The sequence below is a fragment of the Perca fluviatilis genome, chromosome 8, assembly GCF_010015445.1.
Source record: "Perca fluviatilis chromosome 8, GENO_Pfluv_1.0, whole genome shotgun sequence".
In the NCBI taxonomy this organism is placed as follows: Eukaryota; Metazoa; Chordata; class Actinopteri; order Perciformes; family Percidae; genus Perca; species Perca fluviatilis.
In genome coordinates this window covers 28,981,757-28,998,854 of record NC_053119.1, presented here as the reverse complement: position 1 = coordinate 28,998,854, position 17,098 = coordinate 28,981,757, and the positions used below count along the sequence as shown (strand labels likewise).

At 39.6% G+C, this 17,098-nt stretch overlaps 1 protein-coding gene across 1 annotated transcript in view; it reads left to right on the top strand.

The window, feature by feature from the left end:
- has3 (hyaluronan synthase 3) overlaps positions 1-9,900 on the top strand; it is a 29,795-nt gene extending 19,895 nt beyond the window's left edge. Inside the window, exons 4-5 of the mRNA XM_039808920.1 lie at positions 999-1,100; positions 4,138-9,900. Coding sequence (XP_039664854.1) covers positions 999-1,100; positions 4,138-5,067 — 1,032 coding nt within the window. The 3' untranslated portion in view covers positions 5,068-9,900. The remainder of the gene's footprint in view (positions 1-998; positions 1,101-4,137) is intronic.
- Positions 9,901-17,098: the final 7,198 nt, after the last annotated feature.

Genomic DNA, 17,098 nt, shown 5'->3' with positions numbered 1-17,098 from the left:
GCTTCTAGAACTCTGTGTGGCATTCATCTGGTCTCTAATCTGAGCTGCTGTTAACTTGCGATTTCTGAGGCTGGTGACTCGGATTAACTCATCCTCAGCAGCAGAGGTGACTCTTGGTCTTCCTTTCCTGGGGCGGTCCTCATGTGAGCCAGTTTCTTTGTAGCGCTTGATGGTTTTTGCGACTGCACTTGAGGACACATTCAAAGTTTTCGCAATTTTCCAGACTGACTGACCTTCATTTGTTTAAGTAATGATGGCCACTCGTTTCTCTTTACTTAGCCGATTGGTTCTTGCTATAATATGAATTCTAACAGTTGTCCAATAGGGCTGTCGGCTGTGTATCAACCTGACTTCTGCACAACACAACTGATGGTCCCAACCCCATTAATAAGGGAAACAATTCCACTAATTAACCCTGACAAGGCACACCTGTGAAGTGAAAACCATTTCAGGTGACTACCTCATGAAGCTCACTGAGAGAACACCAAGGGTTTGCAGCGCTATCAAAAAAGCAAAGGGTGGCTACTTTGAGGAATCTAAAATATAAGACATGTTTTCAGTTATTTCACACTTTTTTGTTAAGTACATAATTCCACGTGTTCATTCATAGTTTTGATGCCTTCAGTGAGAATCTACAATGTAAATAGTCATGAAAATAAAGAAAACGCATTGAATGAGACTGTGTGTCCAAACTTTTGGCCTGTACTGTATTTGCAATCCAAACCGATGGACCTGTGTTGAACAACCAAGACACTCTTCACAGCCATTGCTGTGGGTCAAAGGTCATGTCCAAAGCTGACCCAGTCCTGTGCGTTTAAAATGAACCAGGTGTGATCTCTGTCAGCAGCCTCTCATTTCTCTTATGGATTTTAGCATAAATACAACTCAGTTTTCTGCAACACCTGCTACCTTAATTTGACCTAGGGATGTTTATTGTTGAGTCTGTGTGTGACTCTCAGCATTATTGTACCCTCTGTGTTTGTTGTGTCCTTTTTCAGGTGTGTGATTCAGATACAGTTCTAGACCCAGCATGTACCATAGAAATGCTGAAGATCCTTGAGGAAGATCCGATGGTGGGAGGGGTCGGTGGAGACGTGCAGGTAAAATACAATGAATACATGAAATGAGGCAGGCCTGCTTGATTCTTTCGGGGAATGACTGTAAAGATTTACAAAGAATATGTTTACGGCATTTACCATCTAACTGGGATGTTTTGGGACTGATGGGCAGCGATTGCTGTGGATGAAGTACACATTGTGATACACTGGTAAGAGCAAATTACGCTTAACCATGGATCCAGCTAATTTAAATAGCTCACGTTACTGTATTGTGTGAACAGTTAATTAAAAATTTTATGTGCCGCTTTTTTTGTGGGATGCAAACTAGGACTGTCCCAAACCATTATTTTTTAAACGATTAATCTAGCGATTATTTGTTCGATTAGTCGACTAATCTAACGATACATTTTTCGATTAATCTAACGATACATTTTTCAATTAGCGATTATTTACCCATTGCTCAATTATTAACAATTTACACAAAACAAATTTCAATAAGGTTCAAATCTCTATTTATTAAAATAGTTTAACACTGCACTGTTCAAGTAGAATGAATTTGTAGTGCAAGCTGAAGCCAGATGTATCTATCAATCCAACCACAAAATACAGTCACTTTCAGGAGTAATACAAAAATAAAAACTTAAAGTAAACAGAGCAAGTGCAAAAAGAGTAGCCTGTATTTGCTTTTTTTAACAGTAGTAGGTAAAATAATGAATAAGCTCTTGTTTAACATCCAAGCTCTTCTTCCTTTAATTCAAGCACTGTAGGGAGGAGAAGTTGGACAGTTTTTTTTTTGTCTCGTTCCAGTAATTGGTACATCTGGGTGATGCCGTCGGATATGCGTTAGCATGTTAGATGTATTTCCACTCACATACCCAACAACTGCTGAACAACGCCGACACACAGTCCTCGTCTTATCCACCACTCTCTCGCCTGTAGCCTACTACTGGAACTGACCCGAAGACCGACGTTTTCGAGGCGGGGATGGCATTAGACAAGAGGACGTGACACGGGAAGCTCCAGGCTACAGCCATACAGTCTCGAAGTTTTGCCAAACTTGTGATCTTAAAGAGGCTGGTGGGGAACTCTTGTGGGTGGCCACCACCCGCCATACTCGTCTTTTCGTGCTGCTATCTCTGACTCACTCACTGGACCGTGATGTAGGCGGAGGAGCTCGGCTAGCTTCAGAGCTAAGGCGGAGGTACAGATTAGGTGCCCCAGAACCCGCGTATCTAACAGTAGTTCCGCATTACATTAATTAATTTGCACGTGAGTTTTATTTATTTATTTTATTTAGTGACGCATCGATGTATGACAGTATGACACGATGTGCCCTGCTATGACATGAACTTCCACGATAACCTTCGAAGTCACTGTGACCTTTAATGTGACCATTATTGGCACTGTTTATCACACCCCAACCGGCCCGTCAGACACCGCCTACCAAGAGTCTGGGTCTGCCGAGGTTTCTTCCTAAAAGGGAGTTTTTCCTTGCCACTGTCGCGACAGCCACTGCTAATGCTTGCTCTTGATGGAATTACTGTAATTGTTGGGGTTTTGGAAATTATAGAGTGTGGTCTAGACCTACTCTATCTGTAAAGTGTCTCGAGATAACTTTTGTTATGATTTGATACTATAAATAAAATTGAATTGAAATTGAATTGATGTGTCGACGCATTTACGTAGTCGATGACGTCGACTATGTCGACGAATCGTCCCAGTCCTAATGCAAACGTTCCACCAGTTCCTTCCCATGACCATTTTGCAGAGCCACCATTGCCGCGTCCAGAGCTTAGCGTCGGCAAGACGATTGTGATTGGTTTAAAGAAATTTAAAAAAACCTGAGCGTTTTTTTTATTTCTCCTATCCTAGAATGTATGTGTGGTGTAGCCAGACCTTACTCCACATCACTATGGAGATAGGTCTGGCAATGTGAGACCATGAAAAGTACAATGAAGACCCAAGACTAAAATGTTTAGTCAATAAAAGTCAATTTAGAAACTCTTGGGTTACCAAGGAAAGGGATTAAAAGCTCACCACAACATGCTGTGAAAGCACAATTAATCCTTAAAGTGATGGTTCGGAGTAATTCACCCTAGGGTCCTTTGCACCATGACCTCGAGCCAAACACCCCCCCAGAAGCTTTTTTCACCTGGGTCTAACACATAGAACAGTCTATGGTCTAACATTGGGAGAGTTAGCTAGAGTAGCGTTATCAGCTGAATAGCTTAGCGCAGGGGCTAATGGACCCACGTTTGTATCTTGTAAGTTACCCCACTAATAATGCCCGAAATGATACAAGTCTGTCTTGTGTCTACAAGTAGTACAAATAGGTTATGCACTCATAAAACAATGGATTGGAAAGTTTGTAAGTACACCAGAAGTTTATGAACACTTGCCTGCTCTCTTCAGCTCTCTGTTGCTGCTGCTGCTACTGCTGCTGCTACCTGCAGTTAGACGAGTGCTTAGGGCCGCCTACAAATTACTACACCGAAAAGAGATACAACAAAAATATTTTATGATTAAATAAGGTAATGTCTCCAAACTTACCTCAATTATTACTTGTCTCCTGCTAGTTATACTACAGCACTTACTTAAAAAAAAAAGTTAAATTAAAAAATATATTTGTTGCATCTCTTTTCGGTGTTGTAATTTGTAGACGGCCCTAAGCACTCGTCTTACAGCAGCAACAACAACAGCAGAGAGCAGAAGCAAGCAGGCAAGTGTTATTTACATAAACTTCTGGTGTACTTACAAACTTTCCAATCCATCGTTTTATGAGAGCATAACCTATTTGTACTACTTGTAGACGTTTGGTATCATTTCGGGCATTATTAGTGGAGTAACTTACGAGATACAAACGTGGGTCCATTAGCCCCTGCGCTAAGCTATTCAGCTGATAACGCTACTCTACCTAACTCTCCCAATGTTCGACCCAGGTGAAAAAAGCTTCTGGGGGGATGTTTGGCTCGAGGTCATGGTGCAAAGGACCCTAGGGTGAATTACTCCGAACCATCACTTTAAGATCTCCTCTGTTGACTTCTTCTGACTAATCTCTTTACATTTTCCTGTCCTCCAGATCCTTAACAAGTACGACTCATGGATCTCCTTCCTCAGTAGTGTGCGCTACTGGATGGCCTTCAACATTGAGCGGGCCTGTCAGTCCTACTTTGGATGTGTCCAGTGTATCAGCGGCCCTCTGGGGATGTACAAGAACTCTTTGCTCCAGTGCTTCTTGGAGCCCTGGTACCACCAGACCTTCCTAGGCTCCAAGTGCAGCTTCGGTGATGACCGCCACCTCACCAATCGGGTGCTCAGCTATGGCTACAAGACAAAATTCACGGCGCGATCACAGTGCCAGACTGAGACACCAACCGAGTATTTGCGTTGGCTCAACCAGCAGACTCGATGGAGCAAGTCTTATTTCCGTGAGTGGCTCTACAATGCACTGTGGTTCCACAAGCACAGCCTTTGGATGACCTATGAGTCCGTGGTCACTGGCTTCTTCCCGTTCTTCTTGGTTGCCACAGTCATACATCTCTTCTACCGTGGAAGGCTGTGGAACATCCTGCTCTTCTTATTGACTGTCCAACTGGTTGGGATGGTGAAGGCCACCTACGCCTGTTTTCTGCGTGGCAGCCTGGTCATGATCTTCATGTCACTCTACTCTCTGCTCTATATGTCCAGCTTGCTCCCTGCCAAAATATTTGCCCTACTTACCATCAACAAGGCTGGATGGGGCACCTCAGGCCGCAGAAAAATCGTGGTCAACTTAATTGGCGCTGTGCCTGTCACAGTGTGGGCTATGGTGCTGCTTGGAGGTGTGGCGTATACAATCTACTGTGAAACACAGGAGCCATTTAGTGAGACAGAGAAAGCATTGTTGATAGCAGGGATGATACTCTACGCCTGCTACTGGCTCATTCTGCTGGTGCTCTACCTGGCAATTGTAGCCAAACGGTGTAACAAGAGGGAAGAGCAGTATCACCTGCCATATGCGGAGGCATAAACCTGCTACCAGAGACTGGTAGGACATTCACACCGACTTTCACTGCAGTATGACTCTAGCAATGTCTCTGACCCTGTGAACTGCTCAAGTGATGAGCTGTGATCCACAAACACACTCACATCTTCATCATTGGTGCTAAGAAGGTGTGAATCTGAAATCTGAGCAGCAGGAATCTAATCCAGTTGGGGGAGACTCAGAGATGACTGGATTCTCAGAGCTTTCCCAATTATATCATGCTTAATGGTGCTTCATATTGAAAAACCAAACCAAATGGAACCGATCCAGTTTATAAAGTGTTCATACTCTTGTAATAGTGGCATGCTCAGAAGAACATTAGGTAGTTTATGGGCACAGGTTAGCTGTGAACTGTGACAAAAGGGTGCGGCACGGTGCTTTAAATCAATTTAAAGCACAAAGAGGGACAAAATGAGACTAAAAGACATAAAGGTCTTACTAAATGGTTGGTCAGTTTTCATGTCCTTCATTTTGAAAAAGATGAGATGGGATAAAATGTGATGGAACTGAGCTTTTATAATGAACAACAATAGATAAAATAGTAAGGCAACTCTCTCTAGTCTAAGCATCTCTATTTTAGATAAGTAGAGGGAACCTCGGATGGATTCAGAGATTGGAGTGTATCTGTAAGGTGTTCAAAGCACATTTTATAAGTGGTACAATCGCCTACAGAGTCAACTGAAAGAACTGACCAGGCACGAATAGATGCAAATTTGATCTAGGCTTGAAAATGTGTCGACTTGAGCATTAAAATGTGCCTTGATCTCAATGTTTTATGAATCAACTTTATAAAATACCGACATGGGAGAAAAAGGGAGAGAGACTGAAGGTAAAAAAAACTGAAAGAACTTGGTGAGTTAAGTGAGATTAGTCACAGGTGACACGAAAACACATACAGCCATTCCACACACACACTGTTTGTGCATGAGTTCCTAGCCAGTTACAGCTAACGTCCGTACAGATGGTACAACTGTGTGACTAATAAACATGGACTGTTTTTGCAGTTTAAGCAGCAAAATTCATGTGAAAATTTGGTTTGTGTTGTGTCTCAACACACCATGAAGCATAGGTTAGGATACTAAGTCTTAGTACGTTTGTACAATACCCACATGCAATATATACTTTCAAAGAGTTATTGTACTGTAATCATTCCACTCCATACTAGCTGTGAAGTGGTATCTTTTTAAAGATGTATCTTTTTAAACCCTATACTCAGCAGCAAAAGTAATGCATTACATTACTTGTTACATCACTTTTCCCAGCTCCGTGAATGCCATTGCCATGCCTCTACACCCTTACTTTGCATTTTATGTATTTAAAAGAAACTGAGGAATTGCGGTTTGACAAGCAGCCCTACAATTTGGAGGGATTTCCCATTCGGCAGCTAGCTTAACCTAGGTTAAGCTGTTCGCAGCTTCCCAACCTCAGCTGTGCGGTTTTCACAAAATCCAACGTTATGAGTACTTCCTAAATGTAGGCTTACCTACAGTATGTTACCAGAATAGGTTTACATGGTTTAATTTTCAAAAAACACCATATTTTTTTTAGCTTGAGTGAGGCATCACACTTCAATCTTTGAGGGGCAAAGCGGCGGTCAGGAATGAGAACGTGACGCACACCCTGACACCCATAAATGTCCCGACTCACAAAAATAGAAAAAAGAACAGCTTTACCTTCTGTCAGACAGCCCTTTTCTCAAATTTCCACAGAAGTTCCCCCCCTCTCTCAGTTTAATACAGTGTAAGCACAGTTAGCTCATGTAGGTATACACTGACTATTGATAAGTACCTCATACAACCCCACTTCGGTGTAGTCACGTTTGGAAGGTACTGCTACACAGCCAGTGTGGACAGGAGGAATGATTACAATGATCTAAAACTCTTTTATCCTGCATATGGGCGATACTTGCAACTGGATGTAATGGTGCTCTGAGACCAGCCCTCATTTACTCTCATCACATCAGCCAAGAACAGCACATCATTTGCTCTAGCTGTATTTTGTGGAGCGGCTATGATTTACCAGAACAGACAATCTAATGTTTCTGAACAGGTGACACCCAGTTCTTTTGCTGTTTTGGTGCAGTGTCAAAATGAGTAACGTATTGTTGTACATTGTGGTCCAATTCTCAGTATACAGTCACCAGTGGGTTGTAGTTTCATTCAGTGATTCAGAGATTTTTTTTGTACCGTCACTTTTATATGTTGTAAAGGTGCCAAATGATGTAACAGTAAAGTTTTACTACGGGACACTATTCTCTTAACTTTGGACATTTGTTTCCTTTTACACTAGATGTAGCCTTGGTTTATTCATTCCATCAGCAATGTAAAGACTGAAGACCAAAGAGATTTCTTCTGAAGTGAGAGACTTGAGAGCTTTGCTTTCACTGTATTTTTTCTTCTCATTTTTAAATTTTCCATGATTTCAGATCACCATCAGCATATCTGAACCTACACTGACAGATGCCTTTTTGCTTTTGGGCAGTGGACATTTCATCTTTGTGCCATTTAAGTTATGCCCGTATTGTTTTCTTTGGCTGGCTGTATACGTTTTAACTTGAAAGTTCCAAAAAGGACTCAGATTAAAAGGAAATTGGGTTTATAATGTCCCTATGCCTTTCTGACGGTCAACCAGTGATGCAAAAAGTCTTGTTTCTTGACCTCTGCTGCTTCCATCTCTGGGCTTCACAAGATACTGGAATTTTCCTAAGTCATTAAAATGCTTCCTGTTTTAGACACAATCCTCCCATTTATACCAAATACAGAATGTCCCCGTGATTTAAATGACTGCATTGACATTTTCCCCGTGCTATTTTGTTCACTGTATAGTATTAAATAAAACGCATGACTAAGGAATTCATGCCTCTCGTTTAAAGCTGAGGCTGCACTCTCGAACTTCTCTGCCACAGAGGCGGATTCTATTAACTGATCAAATTTAAGCAGCAGCTGACAAGAGGGAGATTATAACAAAATAAGGTTGATCACTACTACATGTTCTTGCGTAGAGTATCATGTCTTAGTATTTTAGGCCTTTAATGTTAAAACATTGATGCTCTAGTCCAGAGGGAGATAGTCCCTTCAACTGGGGGGGGTCCTCAGAGTTACTGCAGGGGGTCTGCCCAAATTGTTGTTTGATATATATTATTTGGAAGTAAATATGTGCCCAAATTGTTGTTTGATATATATTATTTGGAAGTAAATATGTATATGTATGTATAAGTCTAAGTAAAGAACAGGGTTCTCATTTATCAACCGTGCGTACGCACAGATGTGTGCGTATGTAATGCGTAAGAACGCAAAGTGTGGAATTTACCAACTTGTACTTACACTTAGGAATGTGTGTAAATACAAGCAAAATACATGCTTACGAACAGAATGTAGTGGTAGAATAGCAATACTGCAAATAAAAAGCATTTAAGAGTGTCACAGTATGCATAACGCAATTAACATCCACATATGTCCTGTGTTTCCTTTTATTAGAAAACACTCAATTAGTCATTTGTTTTAAACAGACAAGTTGCCTAATTGGTGTCAAACCCTATAAACGACAGCTGTGACAAATGTTAATATACATAAATATAGTGCAATGGCTTATCTTGCGTTATGGGAAAACTTGGCAAACGATGCGCTCAAAGATTGCGCTGATCTGCTTGGCGAGGGCATAGAGAGGACACAGAGTGGCTTCAAAAATGTACTGCTAGATTCATGACCTTCTCCCATACAGCATTTTTCTTTTGTTTGTAATACCTCCAGCACTGAGTGAACCAAACAATATTTGTTGGTTGGAATCAACCTCATCGGTCAGTACCTCCATTTCTGTGTTTGAGAGGTTCCTCTTCTTTGCTCTCTTTGCCATTATTGCGGTGAGGTAAAAAACACATTCACATGGTTGATAAAGGGATGTGTTACTACCATATATGGTTAGTTGGAGGCGTTTCTGAATGCAAATGGCCTAATCGTGAACGAGCATGGTCGTCAAGAACAGGTGGGATTCATCAAGATTGACAACGTACTGATGTGTGTACGATTGGCTTGCGCACATTTGATAAATGCAGATTTTTTTGTACTTAAGCACATACAAAATTTCATTCGTAAGACAGAATTTAGAACATTTTCTACGCACTGTTGATAAATGAGGCCCCAGGAGAACAAGGCTTTCAAGAGCAAAATAATACTTTCACAACCACGTGAAAATGATCCTTCTGTTCTTATAAAGGCAGAGGATGAAAATTCTTTTGTTTCGTCACATTTTTGCCTTCATTCAGTTACTGTAAAGACACAGACAGGAAATGCAGAGAGAAAGAGGGGGAATGACATGCAACAAAGGTCCCCGGCTGGAATCAAGTCATTGCAATTATATCATACTCGTCTTAGCCAACAGACACACCAGTTAACCCAACCGTTCACCCTGCTAGCCTCAGTGTAAGTCTGTCCTACATTTTGATCCAGAACAAGCTATCTCTGCAACTGTGTTTTTTTTTTTTTTTAATTTTATGAAGTTTGCTGTGGGTATAATAGTCCTTTACATGCTGGCCTGCCGTATGTTCCTTGAGCACCACCATCCGGTCCAAGTTTTTACTTGATCCATAGTTTGGTCTATCACAAGGTACTGTATATTGAAAACTAATGGCTGGATTTTAATGAAACCTACTGTAGATATTGGTTAATATTTATGTTCCCCTGAGGATGTTTCCCATTTATTTTTGGGCCTTTTAGTGCCATCCTCAGGACAAAATGTACATTTTCATTCACCTGTTTGTATGTGCATTCAGTTTGTGCATAAAAAAAAAAAAAAAAGCGGAGACACCAGAAATGGAATATACATCGCAAATGTATTTTTACGCCTGGCTGCGATTGAAATGTTGGTGTTAAAAAATAGAGAAAATGCAATAAAGGACCACAGTAACTTATTTTTCAAATATACCGTGATGCCTGCTTGTGTTTGTTCTACTGTAAGCAAAACTTTACTCTGGGGGTGTTATTTTACCAGACCTTAAAATGTACTTAAAACCTACAGTTAAATGGCATACCTATTGTATGATATAAACACACACATATATACACACATATATATATACATATATACACACACATATACATATACACACACATATACATATACATACATACATATATAACATATATATATATACACATATATATATATAACAAAAAAAAAAACATATATATATAATATAATACATATAAATAAAAAAATATATATACATAATATATAACATATATAATAAAATACATAACAATAATATAATATATATATATATATATAAAAAAATAAACCAAAAAAACAACAAAACACAAATAGAAACAAAAAAAAAACAAACTTTATATATACATATATACATATATATATATATATACATATATACATATATATATATATACATATATAATATATATATATATATACATATATACATATATATATATACATATATATATATATACATATATATATATATATATATACATATATAAGTATATATATATATATACATATATATATACACATATATATATATATATACATATATATATATATATGTGTATATATATATATATATATATATATATGTATATATATATATATATATATATATATATATATATATATATATATTTTATATACAGTTCTAATTGGACAAAACAAGGTGTCAGTACCTAATTCGCGTTGCTGGCATGATCATTGCATGTGTCTTGGATATATTTATATTCATACATATATCTTGTAGGGGTATCCCCGAATATTTGATTGTTCGATGATACAATATAAAGAGTCTAATTCAAAAGCGAAAATGTGGTTATAAAAAAATCATTCCATTTAGGCTATATGGGGGTGCTGAATGTCTGATTTTCAGAAGAAATTATGATTATGATGCAGGCTAATTTGGTATAAATATCAACGTATATGATACTGTTAATAACAATTAGAAGGGTACTCATGTGGACAAAAATCAGAAGTGCTGGTACTCATTCCTGGTGAGTACTGACATTTTTCAGCGCTTATTTCGACCTCCCATATTTTTGCTACAAAAAAAACCTTCAACTTCAAATTTGACATGAGGACAACATGAGGGTTAACTTTTTTAGAGTGGCATTTAAGTGAACCATCCACCACTGTACCTATATCCTTTTCCTCTTGTGCTTGTTGAATCACAAGATCTCCAACTGAACAATTAACTGTAACATCACAGAGGAGTGAATAACCTAGATCATATAGAAGCTGGAATCAGAGAATTTTAACTTTTCCTTCTAAAAAAAAAAAAAAAGAAACGATTTATCGATTATCAAAATTGTTGGCGAATAATTTATAGTTGACAACTAATCGATTAATCTTTGCAGCTCTAATGGAGAGTGAGTACAGATAAAGAGCTGTGTCACTGATGAAGTTATGTGAGTAATGTTAGTCACTGTGGCTTTAACAACATGGTTCTTAGTATGACTTTAAAAACATGTTGCCAGCATGCCTGAGTGTGTTTATATGTGGGAGGTGTCTGAATGCTGAGGAAAGGGAACAGTAGCTTTACAGCAGCTGAATGAATTGGTCCCTTCAGTCACCACACACCACCAAGATGGCGTTTTACTTCTGGGGATACACCTTGGCATGGGAACCGCCTTCATCAAACACACAGACATGCTCACACGCTGTAAATATCCTGGCAACATTGCCTAATGCTGTATGCTAGAAGACCGAGTCAAATATTTAAGGTGTTTATCACCAAAGTGATCCCTCTGCTGTTCACATGTTAAATTCAATTTCAATTAAATTGTATTTATAGTGTTGAATCACAACAGGAGTTATCTCAGGACACTTTAGAGATAGAGTAGGTCTAGACCACACTATAATTTACAAAGACCCAACAATTTCCCACGAGTAAGCATTTGGTGCGACAATGGCGAGGAAAAACTTCCTTTTAGGCAGAAACCTCGGACAGACCCTGGCTCTTGGTGGGTGGTCATCTGCTGCTGCCGGTTGGGACACAGAGACACTGATACAGGTATACAGAAATATGATTCAAAATAATTATAGCAGTTGGCATGATGCACCATGACACTTATTTGTTGCCGTGCTGCTCTAGGCCCTGCTTTACTTTATCATAGCATCACATTCAGATTGTGACAATATGGCTAATTCTATATCTGGTTTGTTTTTGGACTTAATCTGAAGGCATCAAATATTCCAGGGCTCCACACTAACTTTTTGCCTTGGTTGCACTGGTGCGCCTAACTTTTTTTATTTAGGTGCACCAGCACAAAATTTAGGTGCACCCAAATTTTTCCTCGCATCGCCGCAACGCTGAATGCCGATACACGATATATAGCTCTGTATTTTTTTACCACTTTTCACAAGCTCTTTTATTAAAACAGATTGTGATTAAAATAAAATGCAAAGACAGGGTTTTCTTTACCAGTTTGAAAATATACAGCTGCAACACATGTAAATGAAAGTTATCTAAAATAAATAGCCTGAGAAAGCTCCTTCATAAGCTTTCAACAACAATAACAGACTGATTAAAAGAGAGAGAGGACGCCCGGATAGCTCAGTTGGTAAATATAGAGGTTTGACTCCGACCTGCAGCCCTTTCCTATATGACAGGCATGAAAACGGGTCAGGGGTGAAAAAGGTGAGAAGGATATTACCCCTCTAGGGGGGTCCGGGGGGGGCATGGAAGAAAATTTTAAATATTCAATTTTTTAAAGCATCAATCTGATGCATTTTGAGATGCATTTTTTGCCAACCAACAGTGTAATATTTCAATATGCACTCATTAAAGTTAATTTGACTGGCAAAACAGTTAAAGTCCTTCTGACATTACACAATAATAAAAGTCATAATTTTTAAAGACTAAAAAGTTTTGGATACATTTTTACTTTTTCCAACCATATATTAAATAAAGAGTCAATGTGGATTTACATATTGCAATAATATCATAATCCTAAAATGAATCATTGTGAAAACTAAAATTTACTTCTTTGGCCAGGTCATCATCAAAAAAGCAAATTAGTACATTCATGATTTTGCCCATGCTGATATTAGCTGCTTTATTTACAATTATTAAAAACGTGGCATTGTTTATCTTTTCATATAGCTAGACGTCTAAACTCTGGGACAAGGCCTTTATGTTTAAATACCTGCCATGCTGATTCCAAACAGACAGCTTTATCAAGGCAGTTTGGGCTTCAGATAGATTTTACAAATCATGATCCGCTATGAACGTGCACACACGTATTGTTTGTATCACGGTCGGTCAGTAAAGGAACAGTCGCAGTCTTAACGGGGATGGGTCGTTACCGGTAGCGGTTACTCATTATTACAGAGGTATCCGGACCGGAAGCTTTGTGACTAGCATCTAATGACTAGCAAGCCCTGTCTTACCGCTGCCGGCGTCTTCCTTGAACATGCGCTGCAGAAGGCTGGTGGAAGTTCGATGATTGGTCAAAGCTATAGACAGTATGGTTAAATCCAGCGCATTAAAACAAATCCCATGTGGACTTTTTAATTTATTTATTTTTCTAAAATAGTCATACGGCACCAGGCCCGAGTACTTACACCCCCCCTCTCCCCCCTTAAACATGTTCTCATCAAATCTACACGATTCACGTAGGTCACCTATTTTGGTTTCAAAACGGCGAATTTCGCCGAAAGGTGAGTGATTTTCATGTCTGTTCATGTCATCCCCCCACTCTCTTTCCCCTTTCATGTCTTCAGCTTTCCTATCAAAATAAAGGCCGAAATCTTAAAAAAAAAAAAAAGAACGACCGAAAGACCGAGGGAGTGCGATGGAGTGAAGCGTATGCTAGGCTACTCAGAGAGTGACGGCTGACTCATTAGCGGCGTTACACCAGTCTTGTGTAGGCTATGAAATGTCTGTATCGTCACTGCGCTGCATTTTTATGAACTATGATCCAGCATGCTCCGTCACGCTATTACTCAACGAACTGAAGTTAGTTTAATAATGTGTTTTTCGCCGTGGCGGCCACAGTAACAGAGTTACCAGCGGAAACACTGGTACCAATACAGGTTTCCCTCTCATACTTAACAATATACAGCTGTGTTAATAACAATTAAAACTGTAGACAAATGTCGGGAGTTTGGACCAGCGGCGCTGTCTCTCCATGTTGCAGGTGAGCCGGCCGGTGTGTGAGTGAATGGGGGCGGGGCTGCGCGGAGGAGAGATCCAAATCCAAACACAGGCACGGCTTTCCAGAAGGAATGGGTCATGTAACGCAACATTAAACCATATATCGATATAAACAGCATTGCTTCGTTAGTGGAGAGGCAGCGGATGCGAGGACGTTAGGTGCACCGGTGCGACCTAGGAAAAATCTTAGTCGCACCCTTACAAATTTTGGTCGCATTTGCGACCAAATTGGTCGCACTCTCGAGCCCTGTATTCTGTTTGAAATAAAAGAAATATGCAAAAACTTGACATTCATTCAGTGAGAATCATGATGGACAGCACTGAAATATCATAGGATCCCATTAATAGTCAGTTAGTCAGTATTGGTCAGCTCCGTTGTCGCCGGAAATCGCGCCAGATGTCACTTTTCGGCCGGATGTCCGCTACCGTCTGCTTTCTTTGTGTAAGTTTAAAAGAATAGCACAATCCAGTCGATTTATGAGGACTGAGTTTTCTCTCGCAAAAACACCTAAAACAACTTTTGAATGTACACGTTCCACCAAAACAAGTTCCTTCCCGAGGTATTTCGCAACAGCGGTTTCCACAACAAAAATCCAACATTACAAGCTGGAGCTGCGGAGTTCAAATAAAGTAGGTGTTTACCAGTCAGGGAGAGTCTAATGAAAAGATTTTATCAAGTTACATTATAGGAGCCTCTGCTGCTTCAATCTTTTGTTTTGTCCCCCAACAAGTGCAACACTAAAATGCTGTTGTAGTCCTTTAATGAAGCTTAATACAAATATGGTGACTTAGTAGAGAATGCCTGTAAGATCTGTCAGTTTCAAAGCTGTAATTTTGATGTTACTTATCATTTAAAAAAGAGAGAGAAATTGGCAGCCGTAGGTTTTTTTCCACTAGATTATATAGATTTTAGACAATTGTCAATATTATGTTTTGCAATAGAAAATGATCAACAAGCACTGTCAATAACAGTAGCTACAGCTGATGATTAAATCGGTTGCATTGCTAATACAACTCCAAAAGTTGAATGTATATTGAAAATGAACTTTAAAAAACTTTGACTTTTAGTCAAATTTAAGATTCACGTTATGTTCCATATACACCAATTGCATAGATGTGTCACTCGGCCAACTGTCCAACTGATAATGGTTTGCACTTGTTAAAAGAAATTTAAACCGTATTTTCCAAACACAGTCACAGAAACCTTGGGTCAATCCCAAAACCCACACTTACAATATTTGGGAGTAGTCAAGTGCCTACTTCTGTGACATATATAATGGTGCGTTCTTTTTGTCCACCGAAGTCGTTTTACGAGTTGTTTTCCGGAGTTACGACCCGGAAGTTGCAAAAAGAACGCCCCCGAGGTCGTATTTACGACTCGTCAAGTCGTCTGAAATCAGAGGACCCCGAGCTCACTTTCAAAGATGGCTACGTCATGCATCACACGTAGTAAACATTGTGGTTATCTACAATTTTAAGCACTTTTGTCTTTGTTGTAACCAAATGAAGAAGTTGTACACATAGCGCTGTATACTGCTACCTATAGGCATGTCGCTACAGTCTTATTAGGAGTTAAATACCGCCTAATTAGTTATTTTGTAGCTTGTGCAGCTGAAATTGGCTAGAGACGCTCGGTCGCCGAGTCTTGAGCAGAAAGCAGAGCAGTAGCCTAACGTTAACGTTAATCAAAACGTAATTTTCATGTATCAAACTGTGAAATATATGTGTGTAATATGTCAATAACTGGGTGAATAGAATCCTAAATGTTACTAAAAATGTTACAAAAATCCATCTTTTCTCCGACTCGTAGTATTGTGACAAAAAGAATGCAACAACCCGCGGTTATTCGTTTTTCGACACGTATGCGGCGTCACGCTCGAGCTACTAGTCGCGATTACAAGACAAAAAGAACGCACCATAACTATGACATACAGCAGGGCTTCTCAAAGTCCCAACCAAGGTCCGCATCCGGACCGAAAGGCAAGGCTATCTGGACCAAGCCCATATGCCTTGTGTTATAAATACCATACCTTATGAAGTGTAACGCTTTCTCTTAATACATCCAAAGCCGGTCTACGTAGACTGGCTTTGGATGTATTAAGAGAACTGTATTAGGAGCCACTTCCGCATAGCCCAAAGGGGGTTGGACTGACGGCTTTTTCCCCCCTTGGGATGTATCAAAGAATTTCTATATTTGAAATTCTTTGATACATCCCAAGGGGGTTGTCAGTACCCGATCCGTTCCACATGCACAATCCGTTCTGCGCATGCGCAAGATGTTCACGCATGCGCTGTGGTACGAGGATTTACGACACTAACCAATCTGTTCCCATGCTAGCCTCCAGCTAACGTTAGTTCAGCTAACGGTTAATTTGGCTAACCGCTAGCTGATTATAGCGGTCTGCCGTTAGCCTCCACCGGGAAGCTAACGTTAGTTTAGCTAACAGCTAATTCGGCTAACCGCTAGCTGAGACAGCATGTAAACTTTAAAAGACCCTCAAAATAAAACTTGAAAATAAACATTAACATATATAAAACAGCTGTTATGTCAGTTCTACTTGTGCTCATTTAAAATACAATCACTCAATACTTGTCTTTATTGTTATTACTGTAATTTAGCTCTAGCCTACTTTTCCCATTATGTTTGACTTAACGTTATTTTAGACTGAATCTAGCTGTCCGTTCTGCCTGCACGATTCGTTCTGCGCATGCGTTATTTTAGACTGAAGGCTGTCGGCTAGCGGTTAGCCGAATTAGCTGTTAGCTATCCCGGTGGTGGCTACTGTGGAACAGATTGGGCAGGTCTTAAAACAGTATTATCATCTGCGCATACGTCATGGCATACGTGTCATCTTGCAC